The sequence below is a fragment of the Colossoma macropomum genome, unplaced genomic scaffold (assembly GCF_904425465.1).
Source record: "Colossoma macropomum unplaced genomic scaffold, Colossoma_macropomum, whole genome shotgun sequence".
NCBI lineage: Eukaryota > Metazoa > Chordata > Actinopteri > Characiformes > Serrasalmidae > Colossoma > Colossoma macropomum.
In genome coordinates, this window is record NW_023494798.1 from 13,780,344 (window position 1) to 13,802,606 (window position 22,263).

The following is a 22,263-nucleotide window of genomic DNA, read 5'->3' on the forward strand; positions in this document are numbered from 1 at the left end:
GTAGTTTCCAAAACTGGAGTCCAAAAAATCATCTTTGAGAGGTAAGACTGAATCAAGCTCCACTTCAAATCTAAAAAGAAGCCTCCTCTGTTCTCAGAACAATGGTCTGACCACCCAAGAGTCCAGACCTCACTGAAAAAAAAGATATTATACTTAGCGTTGGAAGCTTTTGCATAATTTTCTGTTAAATGTGTTTTCTGCTTTTTTCCCCGATGCTAAAAAATGAATAACCTGATGGCCATTTTGACTGGAAAATAAATTAGTGAAGCGGGGTCTCTGAATATTGTTCCACTTATGGATAGGGTAGAAAGTAGTGTTAAATTATGCATAGCAAACGGTGGACTTCAGTCAGTAATTATGTACCTACAGCATGCATCGATATGGTAGAAGTAGCTATTAAAATACCTAGTGAGTGTAATATCAAGTTAAGTGTACTTCTCAAACTGGCAATACCTTCTTACATTAAATAAATTCTATATATAACTGTATATATATGTGTGTGTGTGTGCGTGTGTGTGTGTGTGTGTCAGCGGCCCTAATGATGGAGGAGCTGAATCCCTACACCAAGATCAGCCCAGCCCTGAGCTCCGAGCGCCAGTCGGCCGGCGCCGTCATGGGCATCATCTTCCTTCTCCTCATCATCATGGCCATGCTCAGCTTGTTTGTGTGGTACAGGCAGCGGCAGCGGGACAAGGGTCAGGACATGCCGAGCGTATCCTACACTCCGGCCCTGCGCATCACCAACACTGACTACTCGCTCTCTGGTGAGAAACCCCACTGAGACAACAGCCCAACAATGTGGTACTCATCAAAATGCCTCCACAGGCCCCCCTGTGTCTCGCTTTACCTGCTTTGATCATTAGCAAGGCTGAAGAATCTTGCACTGCACTGTTGTGAATGTTGCATGAAGTTTCATTAACTCAGCCTCAGGACTTTTTACTCTGTCTTCACTGTGCAAATGATATCAAGGCTTTTCTTTTTTGTCTATGTAGCACCGGGTCTGTTGCACTATGCATCACAACTCAGCTTTGTACCTGGTGTAAGATTAGATTTTGCATTTTTGTAGGAGTAGCATTTTATCCTCAGAGACAGGGCAGTGACAGAGCAGGAGGATAGGAGGATAGACTCTGTGTTTTGAATAGTTCTGTAGATGTACACTGAGTTGCCATGTTATTAGGTACACCTACCTTGTGCATGCACTCATTGGCCAGTTTATCAGGTATATCTATCATGTGGGTGCACTTACTGACTGTAGCCCATCTAACATGTAACTACTATGTTGTAATCACTGCTGTGCTGAAAATGGTCCACTACCTAAAGCTGGTCCTTTGGTGGTCCCTTTGAATTGATGCAAATTATTGAATTGTCAATACTAGGAGTTGTGCTCCAGTCAGTAATTGTAAACCTACAAAGCACAGATGTATGGTAGGTGTAGCTGATAAAACGGCCAATGAGTGTAGAAACAAAAAAGTAACACTTTACTGAAGGACAAAGTTCATAAGGCAAGACAACATCTACCATCTATAAGGCAAGATAACATGACATCATGACAACTGACATAAACCTATATGAATCATTCTGACAAACTGTTTTAAAGTTAGAGTACAAAACCCATTGCAGACTTTTAACTCACTTGGACTTTATACTAAAATCCTTTTGTTTTGAATGATCCTATACCTCAGTTGTGTTTATTAAAACAAATAATTGAACATTCTTTTCTTTCTACCAGAACAACCATAACACTACTGAAACTTTACCAGATGTTTCGGTAGTGACTGTTTTGGTACTGACAGTTTTAGCTGTTTTTGTGCATGACTCAAAAACGCTAGCCAGTACATGACTAGCAAACACAGCTTTGAAAAGTTGCGCACACTAAAAAATCATATTTTCAAAAATCTTTTTTTTTTTAAACCACAAGAAGTTTACCTAATTGTAGAAAACATGTGTTTGGTAGTGATGATTCCCAATGTTACACACTGATTTTTTTTGACGAGATTAATTGCTCACCATGTGGGGCCATGAGGGACACTTCCTGCTCTAAAATGCAGGGTATACCTAAAATAAGGCTCCACTTATGGATTAAATCTCTTTGTGCTTCAGTAGTGACATGAAAATGTGGGACAGCATTTTTTGAATAAAGTTTTTTTATTATTTAAAAATTAAAGTGATAAATCTAAATCTTACAACTTCACTTCAAGATCTTAAAACTTAAAGTAAAAGTATTATTTTCACAAGTTGTAATTTAGGAGTTAGGGTATCCTATACATGATATTTGGTATATATTTTTCCTATAACTATCTCAATTAATGCCTTGGTTTGAAATAGATCATAACATAATCCTTGTAAATATCTAAGATCTGAATCCTTTGTTGTTTTTTTAAATAGTTTTTTTTTGTACTCTGGGACCACACACTAATTTGGTAGAATGGTCCATATAGACATTAAAGGCTTATTCCAACAAGTGTCAGTTGTTTATGTAGGTTAATGTCAGTTATCATGAAAGGCTTATGTTTCATGTAGCTTAACAAATACTGCCCTTCAGTAAAGTGTTACTGGTATACCTAATAAACAGACAACACAGTGCACTACATAAGTGCACTATGCACATTTTCTGTCTGCCAGATACGTCTCAGAGCAGCAGCAGTGGACAGTGCTTCTCTAACCCCAGCTACCACACTGTGGCCCAGTGCACCGGGCCCTCTTCCAACACCAACAACCTAGACGGCACGCTCACTCTGAAGGTAAACACGTGCACACACTGCAATTATCCATGACCTTTTCACAGTTATGAAATAAACCTTGAATGTAATTAATCTGTTTTTTATTGCTTTATCACAGAAAGGAGACAGGAACAGTTCAGAATGGAGAGCATACTGCAATTTGAATGACCTTGGTAAGTCTCTACTCCACCTGTGCTCTTAGTACTGTGTGAGAGTGCAATGCATGCAGATATGCTCATATTCAAAGCAGAGTGTTACTATGTTACCTTAAAACTACAACATACACCCCTGCACCCGCCACCCCCTCCCCCGAAACAAACCAGACAGAAAGGTATTGAAGAATGAAATGAGTTTTCCATGTCACTACCAACGCTAGCTGATCTCCAGGCACAATAGACGCTGCGTGAGGGCCAGCCATCCTCCACTCAGCAGTGAGTGCTGATGGCAAGTGTTTTGCAATAATAGAAGCTTCCGGCACTTGCATGTGACGTCCCCTGCTGTGGTTTTAATAGGTCCTCGCTGTAGGTACCCTCTCACACACATAAACAAGTCCTTCTCAGCCTACATTACCCAGGGTCACTGTGGCCAGGGGAGAGAAGGGAGCTCATTAGTTTCGTGCCCCTCCTCCCGAGGCTCCTCACCCCATTATGTCCGGGTGCAGGCCGGATGATAAGGCTGCCGCAGCACATACGAGGCCAGTGGGGATTTGAGCTCAGGGTTGGGTATTTCCATCAGCTTCAGCACTCCGCCCTCAGAGGAACTAAGATTACACTACCCAAGACCACAAGTTCAGGCAGGGAGGCAGTCGGATCACCTAACTGCAATGAAACATGACATTATTTTCTCGGCGGTACAGGTTCTATGATTCATAAAGGAAAGATCGCAGTCTTCGACAGGAACAGTGTGTGACATGGAATTAGCTTTTATTCTTTGTGTGAGTGATCTTTACTTTTCTAAATAAAGTGCTATTGACATTGACATCAATTTGCTCCATTGTCCTGAGATTTGTATTTACTCACTGAAAATTATGTGCACTACAATACTGTGCAAAAGACAGAGACCATCAATGTTGGACGAGAAGACCTGGCTCACAGGCGATGTTCCAGTTCATTCTGAAGGTGTTCGGTGGGGTTGAGGTCAGGGCTCTCTGCAGGCCACTGACTTTTCTCCACATCAAACTTATCAAACCATGTCTTAATGGTGTTCACTTTGTAAACAAAGGGCACAGGCCTGCTGGAACAGGAAAGGGCCTCCCCCACTCTGTTGCCACAAATTTGGAAGGATATAATTATCTAAAATGTCTTTGTATGCTGTAGCACTAGCATCACTCCTCACTGGAACTAAGGGGCTGATCCCAAACCCTGAAAAACAGGCGCAGACCATTATCCCTCCTCCACCAAACTTTAGTTTGTCTGCAGCTGTTCGGCCATGGAAACCCAGTTAAAGCACCCATTCATGAAGTTCATGAAAACCAGTTCATGAAGTTCTTGTTCTGATGTTGCTTCAAGAGGCAGTTTGGAACTCTGTTAAGGAGTGATGCAACAGAGCACACACGTTTTTTATACATTTCAGCATTTGGTGGCCCCGCCTTGTGAGTTTGCATGGTCTAGATGCTTTCTTTTCACAATAGTAGCACTTACTTACAGTTGACCAGGGCAGATCTGGCAGGGCAGAAATTCCATGAACTGACTTGTGGCAACGGTGGCATCCTCTTATGATGCCCTACGATGGACTGGTGACCTGTCCAGGGTGTTTCCTGCCTTCCGCCCAAAGACTGCTGCGATAGGCTCCAGTACGCCCCATGACCCAGAAGGATAAGCAGCTTAGATAATGTGTGTGTGTGTGTGTGTGTGTGTGCTTGTGATCTACTTAACAAACAGACAACACAGTATACAAGTATACTATGCATATTTTCTGTCTACCAAATGCGTCTCAGAGCAGCATCAGTGGCCAGTGCTTCTCCAACCCCGGCTACCACATTGTGGCAAAATGCACCGGGCCCTCTTCCAACACCAGCATTTCACACTAATAGCACTTACAGTAATACTTTCATTTCACAATAATTGCGCTTACAGTTGACCAGGGCAGATCTAGCAGGGCAGAAATTTCACAACTTGTGGCAAAGATGGCATCTTATGAAAGGGCCACATTTAAAGTCACTGAGCTCTCCAGAACGACCCAGTGCTTGTCTCTGGACACTGCATGGCTATGTGCTTTGATTTATACACCTGTTAGCAATGAATATGGCTGAAACACCTCAACTCAATCATTAGAAGTCATTAGAAGCCCTGTTTTTTCTCTTGTTTTCTTTTGAATTTTCCCTCCTTTATGCAATTTTATTATATTAAGATGTATGTTTTCAGAAATATCTTCTGGAAAATGAAGCACTTGCACTTAATAAATGAAGGATGATCTGTGACTTTTGTACAGTACTGTATGTTCCCTGAAGCCTCCTGAAAATAAAATGTAGTTTCTTTTAATGCTACACTGTACACTATAAATGGTGAACAGAGTAGAATAAAGGATAAACAAAGGGCACGTTAGAGCCGTGCAAGTGGTTGATAACCAGTATGCTATCATGTTTCCACAGAGTCTGTTTACTCTGAAAGCAGGAAGCAATGCAAATACTTAAATAACTTTATCAGAAGGGAAGTCCAGTTAATGTTAAGTGCAGTGAAGTTTACATTCTTCACATTACCTTGAAGGTCTGGAAAGATTTCTACAGGGGTGGCCACTGAAATTAAGTATATTTCCTATAAAAAAGGCAGGAGACATCTTGAAAGAGATTAAGAGAACTGTACTAAAAATGATTAGATTTTAGGATTCCATCACATAGCTTTCTTTTGATACATTCGTATAATATGATTGAGCTCGAGCTTGAATTTTGCCACTGGGCCTAGACTGCGTTGTAGCCTTCTATACTATCCTTACAGTTTTTCCCCTGTGTGTAATAAACCCCATCTCAGCTATGCAGAAATCTAGCACCCATTGGGGAAATACAGTTGCAGTGAGTATGCGGAGATGAAGTTATATAAACGTATAGAACCATTCCAACAACAAGCGCTTCAATAACAACATTAGCTATGTGCACCGACAATCTCTTGCTTAGTGTATGTGTCAGCACTTGTGCCACAGGTATAAATGGTAATTTCTGCTTAGATCAGAAACACAGCTCTTCTTTTAAATGACAAATCCTTATAGTTCAGCTCAGCATTCCCCTTAAGCTTGCCCAAGTCTTTTATTAGAAACTGTGCAGAAACCAAAAACCTGTCAGGACCATGCTGATTATAGTAGTGCCTTTAAAGACCTTTGGGTTCCCTTCTCTGATTCTTTTACTATCAGTTACATAAGATTGTATCATACTTTCCAGCTTAACTTGGAAAGTGTCCTAGTTTTAAGTTTTAAGTATCTTCTAGTTTTAAGTTAGTCCCCCAGGTTATTATTACTAGTTATTCACTAATTATTGTTATTGATGTTTGTGCTTCACCTCATTAGGTGTGACACGGGAGGAGACGCTAACACTGCGGGACAACAAAACCACTCGAATGGCTAAAGGTAATGACCCCAGAATGTACATAACATCGCTGTCCAAACATGTACATGAAAAACATGTATCTCTACAATGGTAATTGTACAGGAGAAGACCAAATGCAATTTTGGAGCATTTCTACTGGTCTGTTCATGAAAATTTGTTTTTGTCAATTTTTATTTTTGAGACTGCACCGTTTACTTTGCATACAGGCCAAGCTGCATGCCTAACCTAAACATACCATTCTCATGGAAAAAGGTAAACTAGGCAGTATGTCTTTCTAGCTTTCTGCTGCTTGACCTTTACGGTGGTCAGTTATATTGAGACCACCATGCTACGTGACAGCCCACAGCATCCACTTAAGGCCCGGAGCCCTTAGCCCTCTCTGCCTGTCTGAGTCTCAGTGCCTGTGATTAATGCGAATCCCTGACCTCCCCGGAGCTTGCTCTCCAGACACACACACACTGGAGCTCACACACCCGCCTCCTTAAATTGATCTCTCAGGTCCAGTGTTGGCTTGGTTCTGATGTAAACAGCCTGACAAAGGGAGCTGCAGTGGGTTAGACTGGATCAGCTTGGATCAGTGGAGAAACTTTCAAAAGTTTGGCTGCTGACCCAAAAGACCACAGCTTGCTACGCCAGTAATGATAATCTGGTTTGGAACTTTCCGTTTATACACAACCAGCCACTCCAGTAAGTACACCTCCTTGTATCTACACTGATTGTCCATTTTATCAGCTGCACTTACCATGTAGGTGCACTCCGTAGTTCTGTAATTACAGTCTGTAGTCCATCTGTTTCTCTGCATAATTTGTTAGCCCCCTTTTACCCTGTTCTTCAGTGGTCAGGATCCCCACTGACCAATGAAGACAGAACAGGTATTATTTGGATGGTGGATCATTCTTAGCACTGCAGTATCTACAGTGCACCTGATAAATGTGCCTGATCAGTTAGACAGTGAGTGTAGATACAAGGTATCTACATTGTATCTCCATTTTTCAGTTTTTGACGTAATTTGAAAATGCCTGTTGCCGTTTATATTGTGTGTAAATTTCTTGAAGAATTGACCAAAAGAAATATCCCAAAATTACTTGAAAAAAATGTCTGGTTCCATTGACTTGCATTAAAAGTAAAGCAGTTTTTTCCGCCTCCTATATATAACTTTCTGTCAAATGTTTTTTTCTGTTTACACAGAGTTAGTATAATTTACCAAAAAGCTCTAATTGTGTTTCATCTGTCCAAAGGATAGTCTCCCAGAAGTACTATAACTTTTCAGCATGCATCTGGTCTGGCTTTTTTGTGTTTTGCTCTTATAAGTGGGGACTTCTTGGGTCTTCTACTATGGAGCCCATTGTATTGAAACTGTTGTATCTTGAACTTGAGGGTCTATCTCAAAGTTTTCCATGGTTCTTTCTCCACCATTCAAACAGTCTTTTCCTTTTGTCTAGGGTCAATTTTCCACTTATGCTCACATTTAGAGATGTTGACTACAGCTCCATGGGCCTTAAATTCTTGATAGTGTCGGCAAAAGTAGTCACATGAATATTAGGCTTTTTGGAGATCTTGTAGCCTTGACATTGATCACGCTTTGCCATGACCTCATTAGAATTCTTTTCCTTATCTTTTCCATATTTAGCTTGATATAATAGTCTGATTGAAATATCTCTACAATACAACTACTCCTTATCATTTCTAAAGGTTATCAATAATATTGCTCAGGCAATTTAGAACATCTTTGTAGAACAAGCAAGAATTCAGTTCTTTTCACATTTTTTGTTTTGTTCCACTGCATTTTGAAGACATGCATGTATGGATTACAAGGTCTTTTAATTTTAACACTTTTCAACAAAATGCAAGCTTACCAGTAATTTCAGCCATGTCTGTATCTGGTCAGTGATGGTCCTATGATGGTTCCTTTCCATTAATGGAGAGTGGCTGATAAACTGCAAGCTATAGTCAGTAATCTTAAACCTACCTGAAAAAAATGGTCAATAAGTGTGGTTAGAAGATAGGTGTACAGTACAGTAACACAATCCTCTCCCTGCATTCTAACAGGACTCGCCTCCTGAGGATGCTGTTGCCAGAGGTTATATGTAGCCCAGCACAGGACAGCCATACAGATGTGTCCCAGACTATAGCCTCTCAACCTTTTCTATCTCAAGGCCCATCTATTTATCACTAAAACGCATGAAGGCCTACAGGAAAACAAAACGTTTTGGCTTAAAAATGTCATTTTCGGGTAATTTACAGTGCAGCTGTGTTAAGTGCCTTCCCCTGTATGTAATGTGTATCAGGAAATGTAAAATATCAACAGATAAAATTAATGGAAATTTGTTTTATACCAGAAATCAGGCAGAATGGTAGCACATTAAGTGGAATGTTTCTATAACCGTTTCTTTTTTTCTTTTTTTACAGCAGTATAAAAGTCAGGGAAGGTGTAAAAAATCAGTGAAGCTACCTTTGGGGGGCATTGTTGCAGTGTTTGTATTAATATTGTTTACTATTTGAAAACATTTAGTATTTTGTTTTAAGTCAATTATGTTTCACTGATTTTTATGACAAAGTGCCATTACCAGCCCACTACTGATCACTGGCCCCATCTCAGTACTGGACTGGTGAACACCAAAGGGTGTTTGTGGTCCATGGTCCAGTGATTGAGAAACCCTGGACTAAGTAAAATCAAATCAAATCAAGCTTTATTGGTCTCACACACACAGTTATACACAGTTCAGTGAAATGCTTATTTGACTGTCTGTTGCCTTAAAAAACAAATATACAGTAGAAAAAATATAGACAGAATATATAAAAGACTATATAAAATTATAGGCATATTATAAAATACAAGTATATGTGTATATATATGTATAGTATGTGTGTAGTGCCAATGAGCAAGAGGCAGTGGAATGAAAGGAGTTAATAAATATTATAAATACTTATAAATATGGCAGTACATATTGTGCATGTAGGGTGTATGGGTGTTGTGCAGTTGTCCTGTAATATGTATGTGTGTATGTATGTATAAATAATCCTAGTAATTGTAACCCTGGTTGAGGGTCTGAATAGCCTGAGGGAAGAAACTCCCCCCTCATTCTCTCTCTCAGAGAATGAAGTCAGAGTAGAGACAATTACTAAGTCTTAGTAATGCGAAGATAATTTGAGCTCATAAAGTCGCTCAGTTTCCTCAGCTTCTTGTGTTGGCTTATGGTTTATAATGTGTTTGCGTTTTCTGCAGACTACATCAAGACATCCATGTGCAGCTCCAGCTCCTGCTCCCTAAATAGTGAGAACCCCTACGCCACGATCCGAGACCCACCGGGCTTGGCCTGCAAGCACACAGAGAGCAGCTATGTGGAGATGAAGTCTCCTGCACACAGAGACCTGACGTTCTGCTCCAGCACCAGCACCACCCTCACCTCTACAAGCAGGAATGTCTACGATGTTGGTGAGTCAGTGATGGTGAAGGTCGTCAGGAAGCCACCAGGGGCAGATTTGTGAACACACAGAGCTCAGTGTTATTGCTAAAGCTGAACATTGTTTGCATTCAGTTGGATCCACATTACATCACACTATTTCATCAAACACTTCATCAAAGATGTGTAATGTCCGATCTCATCGTAAAATGAGTGTACACAAATTTACAGCAGTTTCATTATTTATCAGTTTCAAACACCCGAGGATCAAATGTGCATGGCAGATTAAGCAGTCATAGAGGACTACAGTGTTCAGTTTAGTCTATTCCATGACTGGGCAGACTGTTTAATGTAGGACAAAGGCGGAATTTGAGGTTTGTGCTGGAGTTTAACACTTCACAATCACACCTTTCTGTCATTTCAGACAGAAATGAGAATGAAAAATTTCAGAAAGGAAATTACATTGTTTTTCCACATTTTATTCTTTTTAATTCTATTATTTAAGCTCTATTGCTTCCTCACAAACTCCGCCTACAAAGACAACCATTGGCTCATGAGTCTAACGACTGCTTTCCTTTTATTTGTTACGTTAAGATCAGCATAAATTTGTGCATGCTTCATGTAAATTACATGTGCAAATTTTGAGTGTTGTTTGAGATTTCTGTGGTAATTTTACTTTTTTTCGACGCACTAGCTGATTCATCAATTGCACTCAAATCTCTGTTCGTTTTGAGGTTTTTCAACACACCTGCAAAAAACAAATATTTTGATATAGATAATATTCACAGTAAAATGTTTGGAAAAGTTCTGCCTGAGGTACTGTTCACCAAGAGCCAAACTGCTACCACAAAAGAAGTGGCGCTTTGTTTAAGCCTGCACATGATTTTGAGCTACAGTAAGCAATAAGCAATAGCTACAAATAACTCATAGAATAATGAATATGTAGATTAATGCTGAGATGTTCAGGCTACAAAATTGCTTGACCGGTTTAAGGTGCTAGTTCACTAGAGAAACAACATGTGAATTGGCTTCCAGAACAATTTTTTTTATTGTCAATTTATTATTAATTATTGACAACACTGAATAATTGTTTCAGCCCTCTTTTGCAGTTTCATGAAATAGACGTAAAGTAGTTCTTACTAGGGCTGCTACAACTAATCAACATTATCAATAACATTGTATCATAAAAGTTTATTGGAAATTAATCTTGTTATTGATTAGTTGGCTTGATGACATTTTTCGCTCCCCATTTACATTAATGGACGGAAAGAGTGAAAATACAGATTACACACTACAGTACATGGTTATGCATGATTTAAAAAGTCAAAAATATGAAAACACTTCATTTTAACCTCAATCAAAACATTTCCTGTAAAACGTGTAAAACTGAGCTCATCTGGCACAGAAGATATGGATATTCCTTGAAAACACATTATGGCCTTTCTCCCATACAAAAATGATGTTTTGTTAATACATTGTTCCTTTGTTGTTCCTGCACCTTTCACATGGATCAAAATGCCATTCCTCAGTGCAGAGGATCTGATGATCTTGATAAAAGTCATGCAAATACAAATATGATTTAGAAGATAGGGTGGGTGTTTTATATTTGAAAGAACAAAAGGAGGGAAAAATAATTCTTGAAAGAAACATTGTGCATGATGTGAAATATTTAGTTACTGACAGACAACTGGCAGGACATTTCCTTTCCCCAATTAATCTAAGCTACGATAAATGTAAGTGCTAATTTCTGTGCCACTTTTGTGAATAAAACCCAGTAGTGTTTAAATAGATGATGATTGTATTGGTTAGGGCTGACAACTGGCTGCCAGTCATAGGAATAATTTTCCATCACACAGTAAAAGTTCAAGCATACAGTAAAGAACAGACATAACTTTGAATGCTGGTGGCGGCAAAGGGAGAAAAACCAAAGACAATAATCACATTTGTAGATTGAATCATAGTTCATAAGTTCATCGATTATGGAAATAATTGTTAGTAGTAGCCCTAATAAAACAAACTCTTTAGTAAATTCCCACTCTTTATAAGACAAGCCAAAGAAACTAATCAAAATAGCCATTAGGGTATTCATTTTTTTTTGAAGATTTCTTAATATATTGAATATGAGAATCCATCCTTCCATAAAGAAGAAGAAAGTCAAAGGAAGTGAAAAAACAGGACTTTACCAAACTGGAGTTAAAAAAATATATGAAACGGTAGAGAGAAACTGGACCTGGTAGACCACCAAATTGTCACCACCATGTAAACAGTACTTAAAGCTTTCATCGTTGAGAAAATCAAGCTGCACTCTTGCTCTTAACTGATTAAAAAAACCACAGATGTTTCTGTCTATCTTTCCACTGTGAGAAGACAACTCAACGTTATGAGTCTAAAATGTTATGTAGCCGTCAAGAAGCCGCTACTTGGAAAAATCTCTGCAGATTTCTTAAAAAAACTGAAAGCAAATCTTTCTAATAGATTAGAAGCTATAGTAAAGGATTTGACACACTAAATATATATTTAGTTGTTGAGGCTTCTGTGTAATTGTCTGAAAAAATATATATATAAGGTGGTCTCAGACTTTTGCGCAGTACTGTACTATGTACATGACAGAATACTATACTGGTAGTGTTTAACCACTACATTCTCCTCTCTCTCAGAACCCACAGTGAGTGTTCTTCAGGGACCCAATGGCTTGGCCACTGGTTTCTCCCAGAACCCATACGACCTGCCCCGGAACAGCCACATCCCCAGCCACTACGACATCCTGCCAATGCGCCACAGCCCCCCCAACACCCCACCGCCGCCAGACAGCCCCCCGAGCTCCCTGCTGTAGAGCCCAGGCCACAGCCTACCTCCACAATACAACCTCCACCACCTGACTCTGCAGGACGTTCTCGTTTATCTTTTTTATCTCATCTGATTTCTGTCCATCATGCTCACGCACAGATGCATGAGAAGATGGACATAAAGGCAGCAGCGATACCACATTTTGCTGGATTTTTGTGTGCGCTTACACTGATGGCAGGGAAAGATACAAGCAACTACTCACTTCTCTGCATTCAGACCTGGATGAAGGGATTTCATTTTGTGCAGAAAAGACTGAACCAAGGAGAAACGAAGAAATCACAAAAACCTGAAGTACTCTGTAATAAATTGTAAATATTGCAGCAGATTATGGGGCCAGCAAAGTACTCTTGATCAGTTCCAGAATATGAGTGCTGTCTTCAGCCATGGAAGGAACATTCATGGGAGTCTCGTGTATATAATATCAGTGGTAGACTAATAGATGGCTCATGCTCCACAATGGTCCATCTGTCCCCTCTACCAGTCAAACAGTGACTGACCCAGGACATCTTGTTTGGAGCCAAGGGGAACTGTCAGCCACAGATGCAGTGTCAACCTCGACCATTCACTAGTTAAAGAGGACTCAAAACCCTTAGTGACAAAGCATGGTTAAATAGTAAGTAGTTATTATTGTACAAAGAGAATTACCAAAAGAAGAGTTTTTAAGAACGTTACTTTTTTGATAACATTATAGTATATGGGACTTCAAGACTTTAAACCACATTCATGGGGTATTTTAAAAATGATAAAACAACTGTAGCTCGATACAACTTGTGCAATGTCACTAATGGTACTAGTCTATCAACCTGCTGTTTCATAAAAATATTTTATGAATGGTTATATTTCAAGGTAGCAGGTGTAATGTCATGTGAATGTGTGAACTCAAACTATAGTGTCAAGTTATTTTTGTTTTGTTTTTTTTCCTTCTTTGGTAAACATATTTTGCCTTTCTTATTTCTCTTTGTATTCTCAAAATACCAATTGGTGGTTCTTAAGGGAGGCTTTTCTTTTGTATTTATGTATTTATGGTGTATTTATTTGTAATTTATTTGTGATGCTTTTGTTTTTCTTTCAATTGTAAAGTTTAAACGAAAAGTCAAGCATGAGTAAATTATACCAAGTGACGCTTAATTATTTTAATGGTTGCGCCATTTATGCGTACATATTTATAATATACAATGCAAGTTAGCTTTCATGTCTAAGTAGGTGCATCACAACAAACAAAAACCATCTACATATTTAGAAATCGTACTACATTTGGAGACATTTCGCTTTTCTGAAGTTCAGTTTGGTAAATCTGCTTTGCCGTTTTACTTTGTGCTATGCCCTAAATGTAGTTGCATACCCCTCACTAAAGCAATAACATACTGACAATCACGCATAAGGACAACAGTGCAGATTATCCATCCATTCATAGCTGGAGAGTGTGCTTACGTTAAGCTCATGTGAGCTGTTAACACAAAATTTCATTTCATCTTTGTGTCATTTAAATGCCGCTTGATGTTTTCTTACAAAATTCAAAATAAAGTGTATGGTGAACGAGTCTCATTTGACAGTAGCCCTTACATCTGTGACATTAGTACAGACCCATTAGTACTTTTTTTTAACCAGCTCGCTATTCTAGATGAGTTACTTCTCCTTTCCTGAAGGTTAACCACTTCTGCTTTCTTTCATGATGAGGGATATGACCAAAGAGTATAAGGGAACTGAAATGAGACTGTTTCAATTAAGCGGTTAATAATTTATGCGTCAAGAATGATGAAATCAGTAAACTATTACAAAAAACTGGCATTACAAACATTAATTTCACATAACAGTCATCACAAATCTTCAAAATGACCTGTGTAGCCATTCTTTTATTTTTCACTTTGAAATTGGAATTACAGTGGATAGAGTAATAGTATAATTATAATAATAATAATAATAATAAAAATAAAAAAAAATCACAGTACAGCGCAGACAAAAAAAATGTTCTTGAGGCAATATGTGAAAGATAACTGACAGTCAGAACATCAATATCCAGGTAAACTAATTAACACAAGCTATGTGCAGTGCTTAGGCTGGGCCTAGCCGTGCCATCTGTACCCATACATCATTGGCACCGCCCCTCATGCTTCTACCGGTCAGTCACACATCAGTTTTAAGGTCCCGAGGGCCAGTCTGAAGCAAGGCCCAACACCATACAGACAGAATGCACAGAGAAAGACAGTGCCATACTTTATATATGTGTATGATGTGGCCGATCCTTCACAACAGTAACTAGATTCTGTTTGACACTGTTATATTGCTATGTTCATACTGAGCGAGGTCTAACACTTGGGGTCAATTTTGTGAAAACCTGTCGAAAGGCTCACACCCATACACTTTGGCAACGTCAGTCCACACTATTCATTCTGATTCTGTTTTACTACACCAGCTACTACAGCCTGGGAAAGGCTTAACCACCTTAACCCTGGAGAGCCATCACTTCTTTCTATTTCAGTGAGAATCCTCCTAAGTGGATATTGGTCATGAATAACATTTTGAATATCAATATTTTAAGGGGTGCAGGCTGAGTAGCTGATGAGCTCTGAGGTTATTTGGTGTAACCACAATATACCATGCATTACAATTCCAGTCCACACTAAAATTTCTACTTCACACAATACAAATCCTTAAGACAGCTATGATGCACAAAACTGTTGCAGCTTGTGGCCAAGCCCACATCTGCTGAATCATAGGAATGCTTGATTTTACAATCACAACAAGATTATACTGGGCTACAATACATTATACATTCTTAATTTACTCTGATCATTTTTCATAGACATCGCACATCCTTAAATTTCAAGAATCTTTTATAATGGGGCACAATAATATGCTAATAAGTCAGTCAGCTACCACAGAATAAATACTTGTTAAAGGTCTAAAAAATTAACTGTAGTGTGGGTTAGTTCAGGAATATTGTGTTTGGTGCAAACATACAGAAAAAGCTCCAGTCTACAGTCATCACTTATGGTCATATGAGCAGTATTTCACCCCTGCTGTTCTAACCCCAACTTAAAAGAGTGGCACTTTGAAGGGGATAAGCTATTATGTTAGGTGCCATGTGGTCTTGAGAGGTGGACGGTTTATGATTTTCCCTGACTTATTATATTACTTATATTCTGATAGTGTTTTCAGAGTATTATTATAATAATTTTAAGAGTCTGGTTAAAGAATTGTGCCTGTATTTACTGTCAAACGCTTAAGATTTTCACTTTTTAATCACAAAATGGATTGATCCTCTATATATCTTCCTAAATTTGGACTTCAGTTGTTCTTTATGACAGATTTAACCTGGCTATTAAACCTGGCTACAAGATCAATTGTATTACATATGAAGGGCAAAAATGGAGATCACATCAAAAGGCAGGAAACATCCAGAAAAAGACAGCAGTCACACAAGAGAGTATGAATGCTGCTATTATAGGACTACTGAAGATCATGTGATGATGGCCTCGCGGCACTGCTGCGCAGAGCAAGAGGACTGCGGAAAACCCCCACAGTGGGAGCACATGCGCGAAACTGGAGGCGTCCCCGTGTGACATTCCGTTGAGAAAGGCACTAGAACCACTACTCTACCCCACAAGAAGATGCAAGAGAAGCACAAGATGAGTGAAGACAGCAGTAGCAGCAGCAGCAGGAGCTGTGGGTCAACGTGAAGAACCATGTCCGGGGTGTTCCCTGTGCTGAAAGCTACAATCCTCCTCCTTCACCTCCACCACTTCTCCTGATGCTGATATAAAGCATGCAGGCATATTCTGCCACAGGAGCCACCACCATCTTGGTGACTAATGAGCAAAGCTACTGCCCAAATGGTCAGCGTCAAAATATGTGATAAGTGTGCGTAAGCTGGCATTTAAGTTTACATGCAAAGTGACGTATAGGCTCAAAATGCAGCCACAGCCAAAGATGGAGAAGTCAATGGTCTCTGGGACCTAATGCTAATCTAACATGTATTAATGGAGACTATTCATCTGTCTAAATCACAACGCCGATACAGTAACACCTCCAATACTGCAGGCCGCAAGCCCTGCCACTGGCTGAGCCACAAACACGAGGCGGCCGCTTACAACATGGACACGAACAAACCTTGCACCTTTTCGCAAAATGAAATAATATATTAAGACATTTCTGTGAACATCAGCATGACTGATTATTAAAATTCTGCAATATAAAAGCCAAGGACGGCAGGAAAAAAAATGATAAGCTTAGTCCAGAGCGCAGGTGGTGACCCTTTTGAGATCCGAGGTTTAGAAACACAGCTTCTGTGCTGAAGCCTGGCCATGCAGCTGTGTCTCGGAACCAAAGCAGTCTTTAAGAAGTGGTGGGGGAGAGGGTGGGGGGTGAGAGGAGAGAAGGGAAGGCAGGGGGGTGAGGGCTTCTGCAGGTGGGCTGGGAAGAGGGTCATGGAGGGGGCTAGATGCTCTGGCAACACTGCATCTTTGGTTTATTCTCAGTGGGCTGCACCTGGATGGACACCACGTTGTTGCTAGGTGACATGTCGTTGTCCCGGCGGTCAGACATCTGCTTCTGGGACACGATGCGGTAGATTTCTGTGGGATGAGGCAAGATTTGAATACCAAAGCTCAGTAACTAACCTGAAGCTGGAGGTTATTAGTTAAGCTTCTAACAACACGAATGCCGTTCTGGGATCCCTTTGCTTTGTTCATGATCAGTGGATGCATAGCCAACAAGCCCCAAGATCAGTAGTGCCATTCTGAGGCGTTTTACAAATGCAGAATCTGGACTCATTATGCTTTTATAATTACCCTTACCCATAAAAACCTCACAGGACGCCTGAGGTAATGTAATTACTGTGTTATATCTGATGCCCTTTTAAAAATGTATCCTTTGAGTTCACTATGTAGAAAGGACGTTAAGACTAGGCTCACTAACAGAGCGGCAACAGAAGCAGGAAGCTTTTTATTACAGTCACGTCAGGCTAGAGGAACTCAGAGGACCCACCCCAGCAAGGCCAGGCCTTTGATTAGTCATTCATAAGGATATGGCCTTCAGCCAAAAGCCAATCACTTACAATCTCCCTCTCTCTCTCTCTCTCTCTAACACACACACATTCACACTTTCCCAAGCTTATCTGTATGCAATTCTGCTCATCAACTTTTATTCCCCTCATGTTTTGTTTACCCTTCACCCCTTCAGATTAAAAAAAAGGGTTTTATCCTTTACCTGACACTGCAGATAAGGAACCAAAAGGACATGCCAGCACCTTCCTCACCTCCTGCACTAAAAAGCCTACTCACCAGTCAAGATGGTCTGAAAGGCTGTCTCCACATTAGTGGAATCCAGAGCTGATGTCTCAAGGAAAGACAGCCCATTCTTCTCTGCGGACACAAAGAACATTCATCCACTAAGATAGCATCTCACAGTCAGTTATCTAGCTAAAAAGAACACAAAACTGTTTTGTTTTGTTGTTTTTTTAAGGTAGCCTTTGCCCTTACTTTATTGCAATATTTCTAAATTAAAGACACGATCAACAAGGTCATAATAGGAAAGAGCACAGCACTAGGTTGTTCTAGGCCTACGCGGACATGCATGTCTGACCTGCAAACGCGCGTGCTTCATCGGTGGGCACGGCCCGGAGGTGACGCAGGTCGCTCTTGTTGCCGACCAGCATGATGACGATGTTGCTGTCTGCGTGGTCTCTCAGCTCCTTCAGCCAGCGCTCCACATTCTCATAGGTCAGGTGCTTCGCAATGTCATACACTAACAGAGCCCCCACAGCTCCACGGTAATACCTTCAAATGGAGAGACAAATATTTGAAAGAGGGCATATAGATATTATGCTGAACACAAGTGTTTAGTATATGTACTATTTTGAACGTTCTGATTGTAAATATTGTCATCTGTGGTGTGGACGGGTGGCGGCGGTGTGTCTTACGCTGAGGTGATAGCTCTGTAACGCTCCTGCCCAGCCGTGTCCCATATTTGGGCTTTTACAGTCTTCCCATCCACCTGAATGCTGCGAGTGGCAAACTCCACTCCAATGGTGCTTTTGCTCTCCAGATTGAACTCATTCCGGGTGAAGCGGGACAGAAGATTACTCTTCCCCACACCAGAGTCCCCGATCAGAACCACTTCAAAACAAAACATAGAAAGGATTCAAATTTCTGCATTAATATCAGGTAACATCTATTTTATTCCAGCCAAACATTTTAACATTTGAATGTGCTGCATGCTTGGACTTGTGCAATCTGTTTACCTCCAGAAGCCAATGCTAGCCACACATGTGAACAGCAGATGCCCCCACCCCACCCCCACACTGTGACAACACAGCAGCTCAAAGACACTAAGCAGAACTTTCTAAATGCTGGGGTTAATTTCATCAGTTCATTTAATCATCAGTCATGACAGATAAATAGTGTTACCTATGCAGGTGTAGAAAGAAAGAAGACATACAGGGTCTGCTTCAGATTTTCTGGTCTAATTTGTCTTTAATGATTAATACCTTACACCCGTCCTTCTGCCTAACCCAAACACACATAGACAGTCAAAAGCCAACCAATGCACCTACATCTTGTCGCCTCTAGAGAGCGATGCATTTTATGAAATCTATGACTTCCTTTATTATGTACATGTAATTATTAACAAATTTTAAGACATAAACATAGCAATAATTGTCCAGGGAAGGCAAAATATAGGTTAACATTTGCTGAATGTCGGTCAGCAAACACACAAAAAAGCAACGGAAGTAACGTTATCAGATTAATGCTACCGTCGTGTGGAAACAGTTTATACGTGTAAAATATTTAATGTAGACAAGGCACACTGACTGTATATAAGCTTGTTGTGAACTGACGAAAGCTGTCGTTGACATAGTTAGTTAACCTAGCTAACGCTAGCACTGTAGCGAAATTAGCCAGTATGAAATGAGCGTTGCTCCAAGCTAGTTCTGGCTAGCTAATACAGGGAAGCCAGTTAACCATGAACAGTAGGACATCAATGTTTCCGTTTCTATTTAACTGTTATGTTTTTCGTTACTGGAAGAGCTAGCAGAAGATACGACAAATCAGTCAGTTACAAGTACATCATTTTCCATCTGTCAACAAATGTGTTTAACGAAGCTGGCTGGCTACGTTAGCTCCAAGACTTCAGCTGCCTGGCTCGAAGTCTCCTGTAAGGTGTGGTGCTGGGACAATGTTTGGATGGAGTTCAAACAGCCAGAACATATGCGCCCCCACTGCGGCTCGCGGGTTATAAAGGTATTAAAGCTAACCAGCTGCCCTTTTAGTCATATTAATAACACCGCCAAACACCTATCACCACCGTCTGTGAAGTTTACTTGTAATGTTTTTCAGCAGTAAACGAGCTTGCTAGCTAACGTTAGCTAGCCTGGATGGAAACAGTTAACGCTAGCTAGCTAAGAAATGTTGTTATAGCTCTTGTCATAGCTACGATTAGCTCTATGCCTCGCTAGCACTGTAACTTAACAATAGGAAAACCAGCAAGACCGCTGTCGGTTATAAACGTAAGATTGTAGCAAATGTTATTTACCTTTAAACAAATAGTCATATTCGTCGTCTCTTGTTCCCATCTTGATCAAAACAAAGGTTAAACAGAGATAGATAAACACTTAGCAAGTAGAAGTGGCCGCCGCCAGCCCTGTCCTCCCCGCTCCGCTGCTGCACTGCAGTCAGATTGTGTGATTAGGCGGTAGCCATGCTAACTAGTTAGCAAGCGAACGAGCTTCATTCAGGGGTTCAAAACAATCAGTACCATTTCAAAATAAAAGCTTCGACTAAGCGACGACTAACCCTAAAGATGATGGGTCGTGCTATGAGGGAAAACGCGCAGTCTTACGTTAATTAATTTAAATCAACTTTGAATGCTTATCCCCGTGTTACTGGAAAAAAAACTGAAAAACTTGCATCAGACCCAATTCAATAAATTGAACAAGAACTTTTAATTTTTTCAGGGCTACTCTCTGGCAATTTTACACACTGATATTATAGTTTTTTCTGCATTTCTCTTCACAGACTACATCTGTACATTTCTCTTCACATACATACACATGTACACATACATATGTACTACATATGTACATGTGACTGTCAACAGGAATGGATGTTTGTATGTGTATGTGACAGTGTGCATGTATAGCAGAATGGGAAATTCTGTTGTCAGTTACTGTGGGCTATTAAATAACCAAAGACAAATTTCTTGGATATGCAAACATTCTTGGCCATTAATGTTTGCATTTAATTCTCTAATATATTTCTCTCTTTGCATCTAGTTCTCCAATTCTTTAAGCCTTTCCTTTTCTAATTATTATAGACAGCAGTTTTAACACTTCGAACAGATTCCGTTCACTCCAGAGTAGCGTTTGACTTGCACTTTTGATCACTGAATTGCTGAAAAAAAAAATCTGAAAAAAATATTGATTTTTTCTTTTTATGTATGCCAGTATTTTTGTTTTTGCTCTGTTGTCTTTCTGTCTGAAGTGTTCAGATCCTGCTGCTGCCTCAGTAACCAGTCTTGCCCGTAGGGATGATGCTGGCTAAAAGGTGGTCTAAACAAAAGCTTATTTTTGCCTGTGGGATGCATCAAAGCTGTCCATTATCACCTTTAGTTTTTGCTTTGACAATAGAGGCTTAATACTTTTAAATGTAGGACTTTATCCTGTATTTATGGTGTAACATAGGAAAGAATAGTGAGCTTTCATTAATGCTAACTCTAAAGACAGTCTGTCTTTCTTTGTCAGAATTTTTTTCAGAAAAAAAACAAAACATATACCTCCACTTTTTTCTATTTTTATTTTTCTACATCGGTTGAACAAAACAGCTGTCCTTTGCTTTGTTTGAAAATGTCATGAAAAATGGGGGAACAGGAATGCTCCAAAATGGTTAGGAATAAAATGTCTTTGCACTAACCTGCATTAAAAGTTCTCAAAACATTTCTGTCTTCTTCTGTAAAGTTACAGTTTTGGAGATACATGTTTTTTTTTAAAACAACAAAGTTATCTTTGATTTTACTTGGAAGAATTAATGCAGCAAAAGTGAATATCCTGCCCAAATTTCTTTATTTGTTCCAATCAGTTCTCATCTTTTTTTCAAGGCCTTATGTACTACCATATTTCCAAAAAAAGTTGGGACGCTGTGCAAAATGTAATGTCATTTAAACCCTATATTTCATTGAAAGTAGTACAAAATATCAAATGTTGAAACTGAGAAATTTTATTGTTTATCGAAAAACATCTGCCCATTTTGAATTTGATGCCAACAACATGTTCCAAAAAAGTGTGAACATGTTGGAGGAACAAAGGTCTGGTAAATTTGTGTAATGCTAAAAAAACAACTGGTAGTTAATTGGCGACAGGTCAGTTACATGATTGGGTATAAAAAGAGTATCCCAGAGATGCTGAGTCTTTCAGAAATAAAGATGAGGAGGGGTTCACCACTCTGTGAAAGACTGCACAATCAAATAGTGCAACAATTCAAGAAAAACATTTCTCAACATAAAATAGCAAAGAACTTTTGCTTTTCATCATCTACAGTACATAATATCATTGAAATATTAAGAGAATCTAGAGAAATATCTGTATGCAAGGGACAAGGCCAAAAAACAGTATTTGCTGGCTGCGATCTTTGACATGATTCTGTAGTGGAAATCACTGCATGGGCTTAGGAACACTTCTGAAAACCACTGTCTGTGAAAACAGTTAATCACTGCACCCACAAATGCAAGTTAAAACTCTAAAAAGCAAAGAAGAAACCATATA

The 22,263-nt window shown here is 39.7% G+C and overlaps 2 protein-coding genes across 2 annotated transcripts in view; one reads left to right on the forward strand and one right to left on the reverse strand.

Annotated features, from left to right (window-relative positions):
• The window catches only part of megf11 (multiple EGF-like-domains 11), a 116,298-nt gene extending 102,891 nt beyond the window's left edge, over positions 1 to 13,407 (forward strand). The window contains exons 20-25 of the mRNA XM_036584599.1: positions 531 to 764; positions 2,623 to 2,741; positions 2,839 to 2,893; positions 6,216 to 6,275; positions 9,482 to 9,691; positions 12,317 to 13,407. Of these exons, the coding sequence (XP_036440492.1) occupies positions 531 to 764; positions 2,623 to 2,741; positions 2,839 to 2,893; positions 6,216 to 6,275; positions 9,482 to 9,691; positions 12,317 to 12,492 (854 nt within the window). The 3' untranslated portion in view covers positions 12,493 to 13,407. The remainder of the gene's footprint in view (positions 1 to 530; positions 765 to 2,622; positions 2,742 to 2,838; positions 2,894 to 6,215; positions 6,276 to 9,481; positions 9,692 to 12,316) is intronic.
• Positions 13,408 to 14,327: 920 nt separating this feature from the next.
• On the reverse strand, positions 14,328 to 20,234 carry rab11a (RAB11a, member RAS oncogene family). The gene is made up of 5 exons (XM_036584600.1): positions 20,040 to 20,234; positions 18,427 to 18,622; positions 18,090 to 18,283; positions 17,789 to 17,869; positions 14,328 to 17,080 (listed from the first exon to the last, which is right to left on the reverse strand). Exons 1-5 carry the CDS (start codon positions 20,077 to 20,079, stop codon positions 16,944 to 16,946), a joined length of 648 nt encoding a protein of 215 aa, XP_036440493.1. The 5' UTR covers positions 20,080 to 20,234; the 3' UTR covers positions 14,328 to 16,943.
• Positions 20,235 to 22,263: the final 2,029 nt, after the last annotated feature.

Bases quoted from the DNA above. Each gene is read 5' to 3' on its own strand.
- rab11a (XM_036584600.1), bottom strand. From the start codon at position 20,079: ATGGGAACAAGAGACGACGAATATGACTATTTGTTTAAAG. The intron at 18,623-20,039 runs GTAAATAACATT...TTTGTTTTGAAG, and splicing joins ATATGACTATTTGTTTAAAG to TGGTTCTGATCGGGGACTCT. The intron at 17,870-18,089 runs GTCAGACATGCA...TTGTGTCCGCAG, and splicing joins TGAAGCACGCGCGTTTGCAG to AGAAGAATGGGCTGTCTTTC.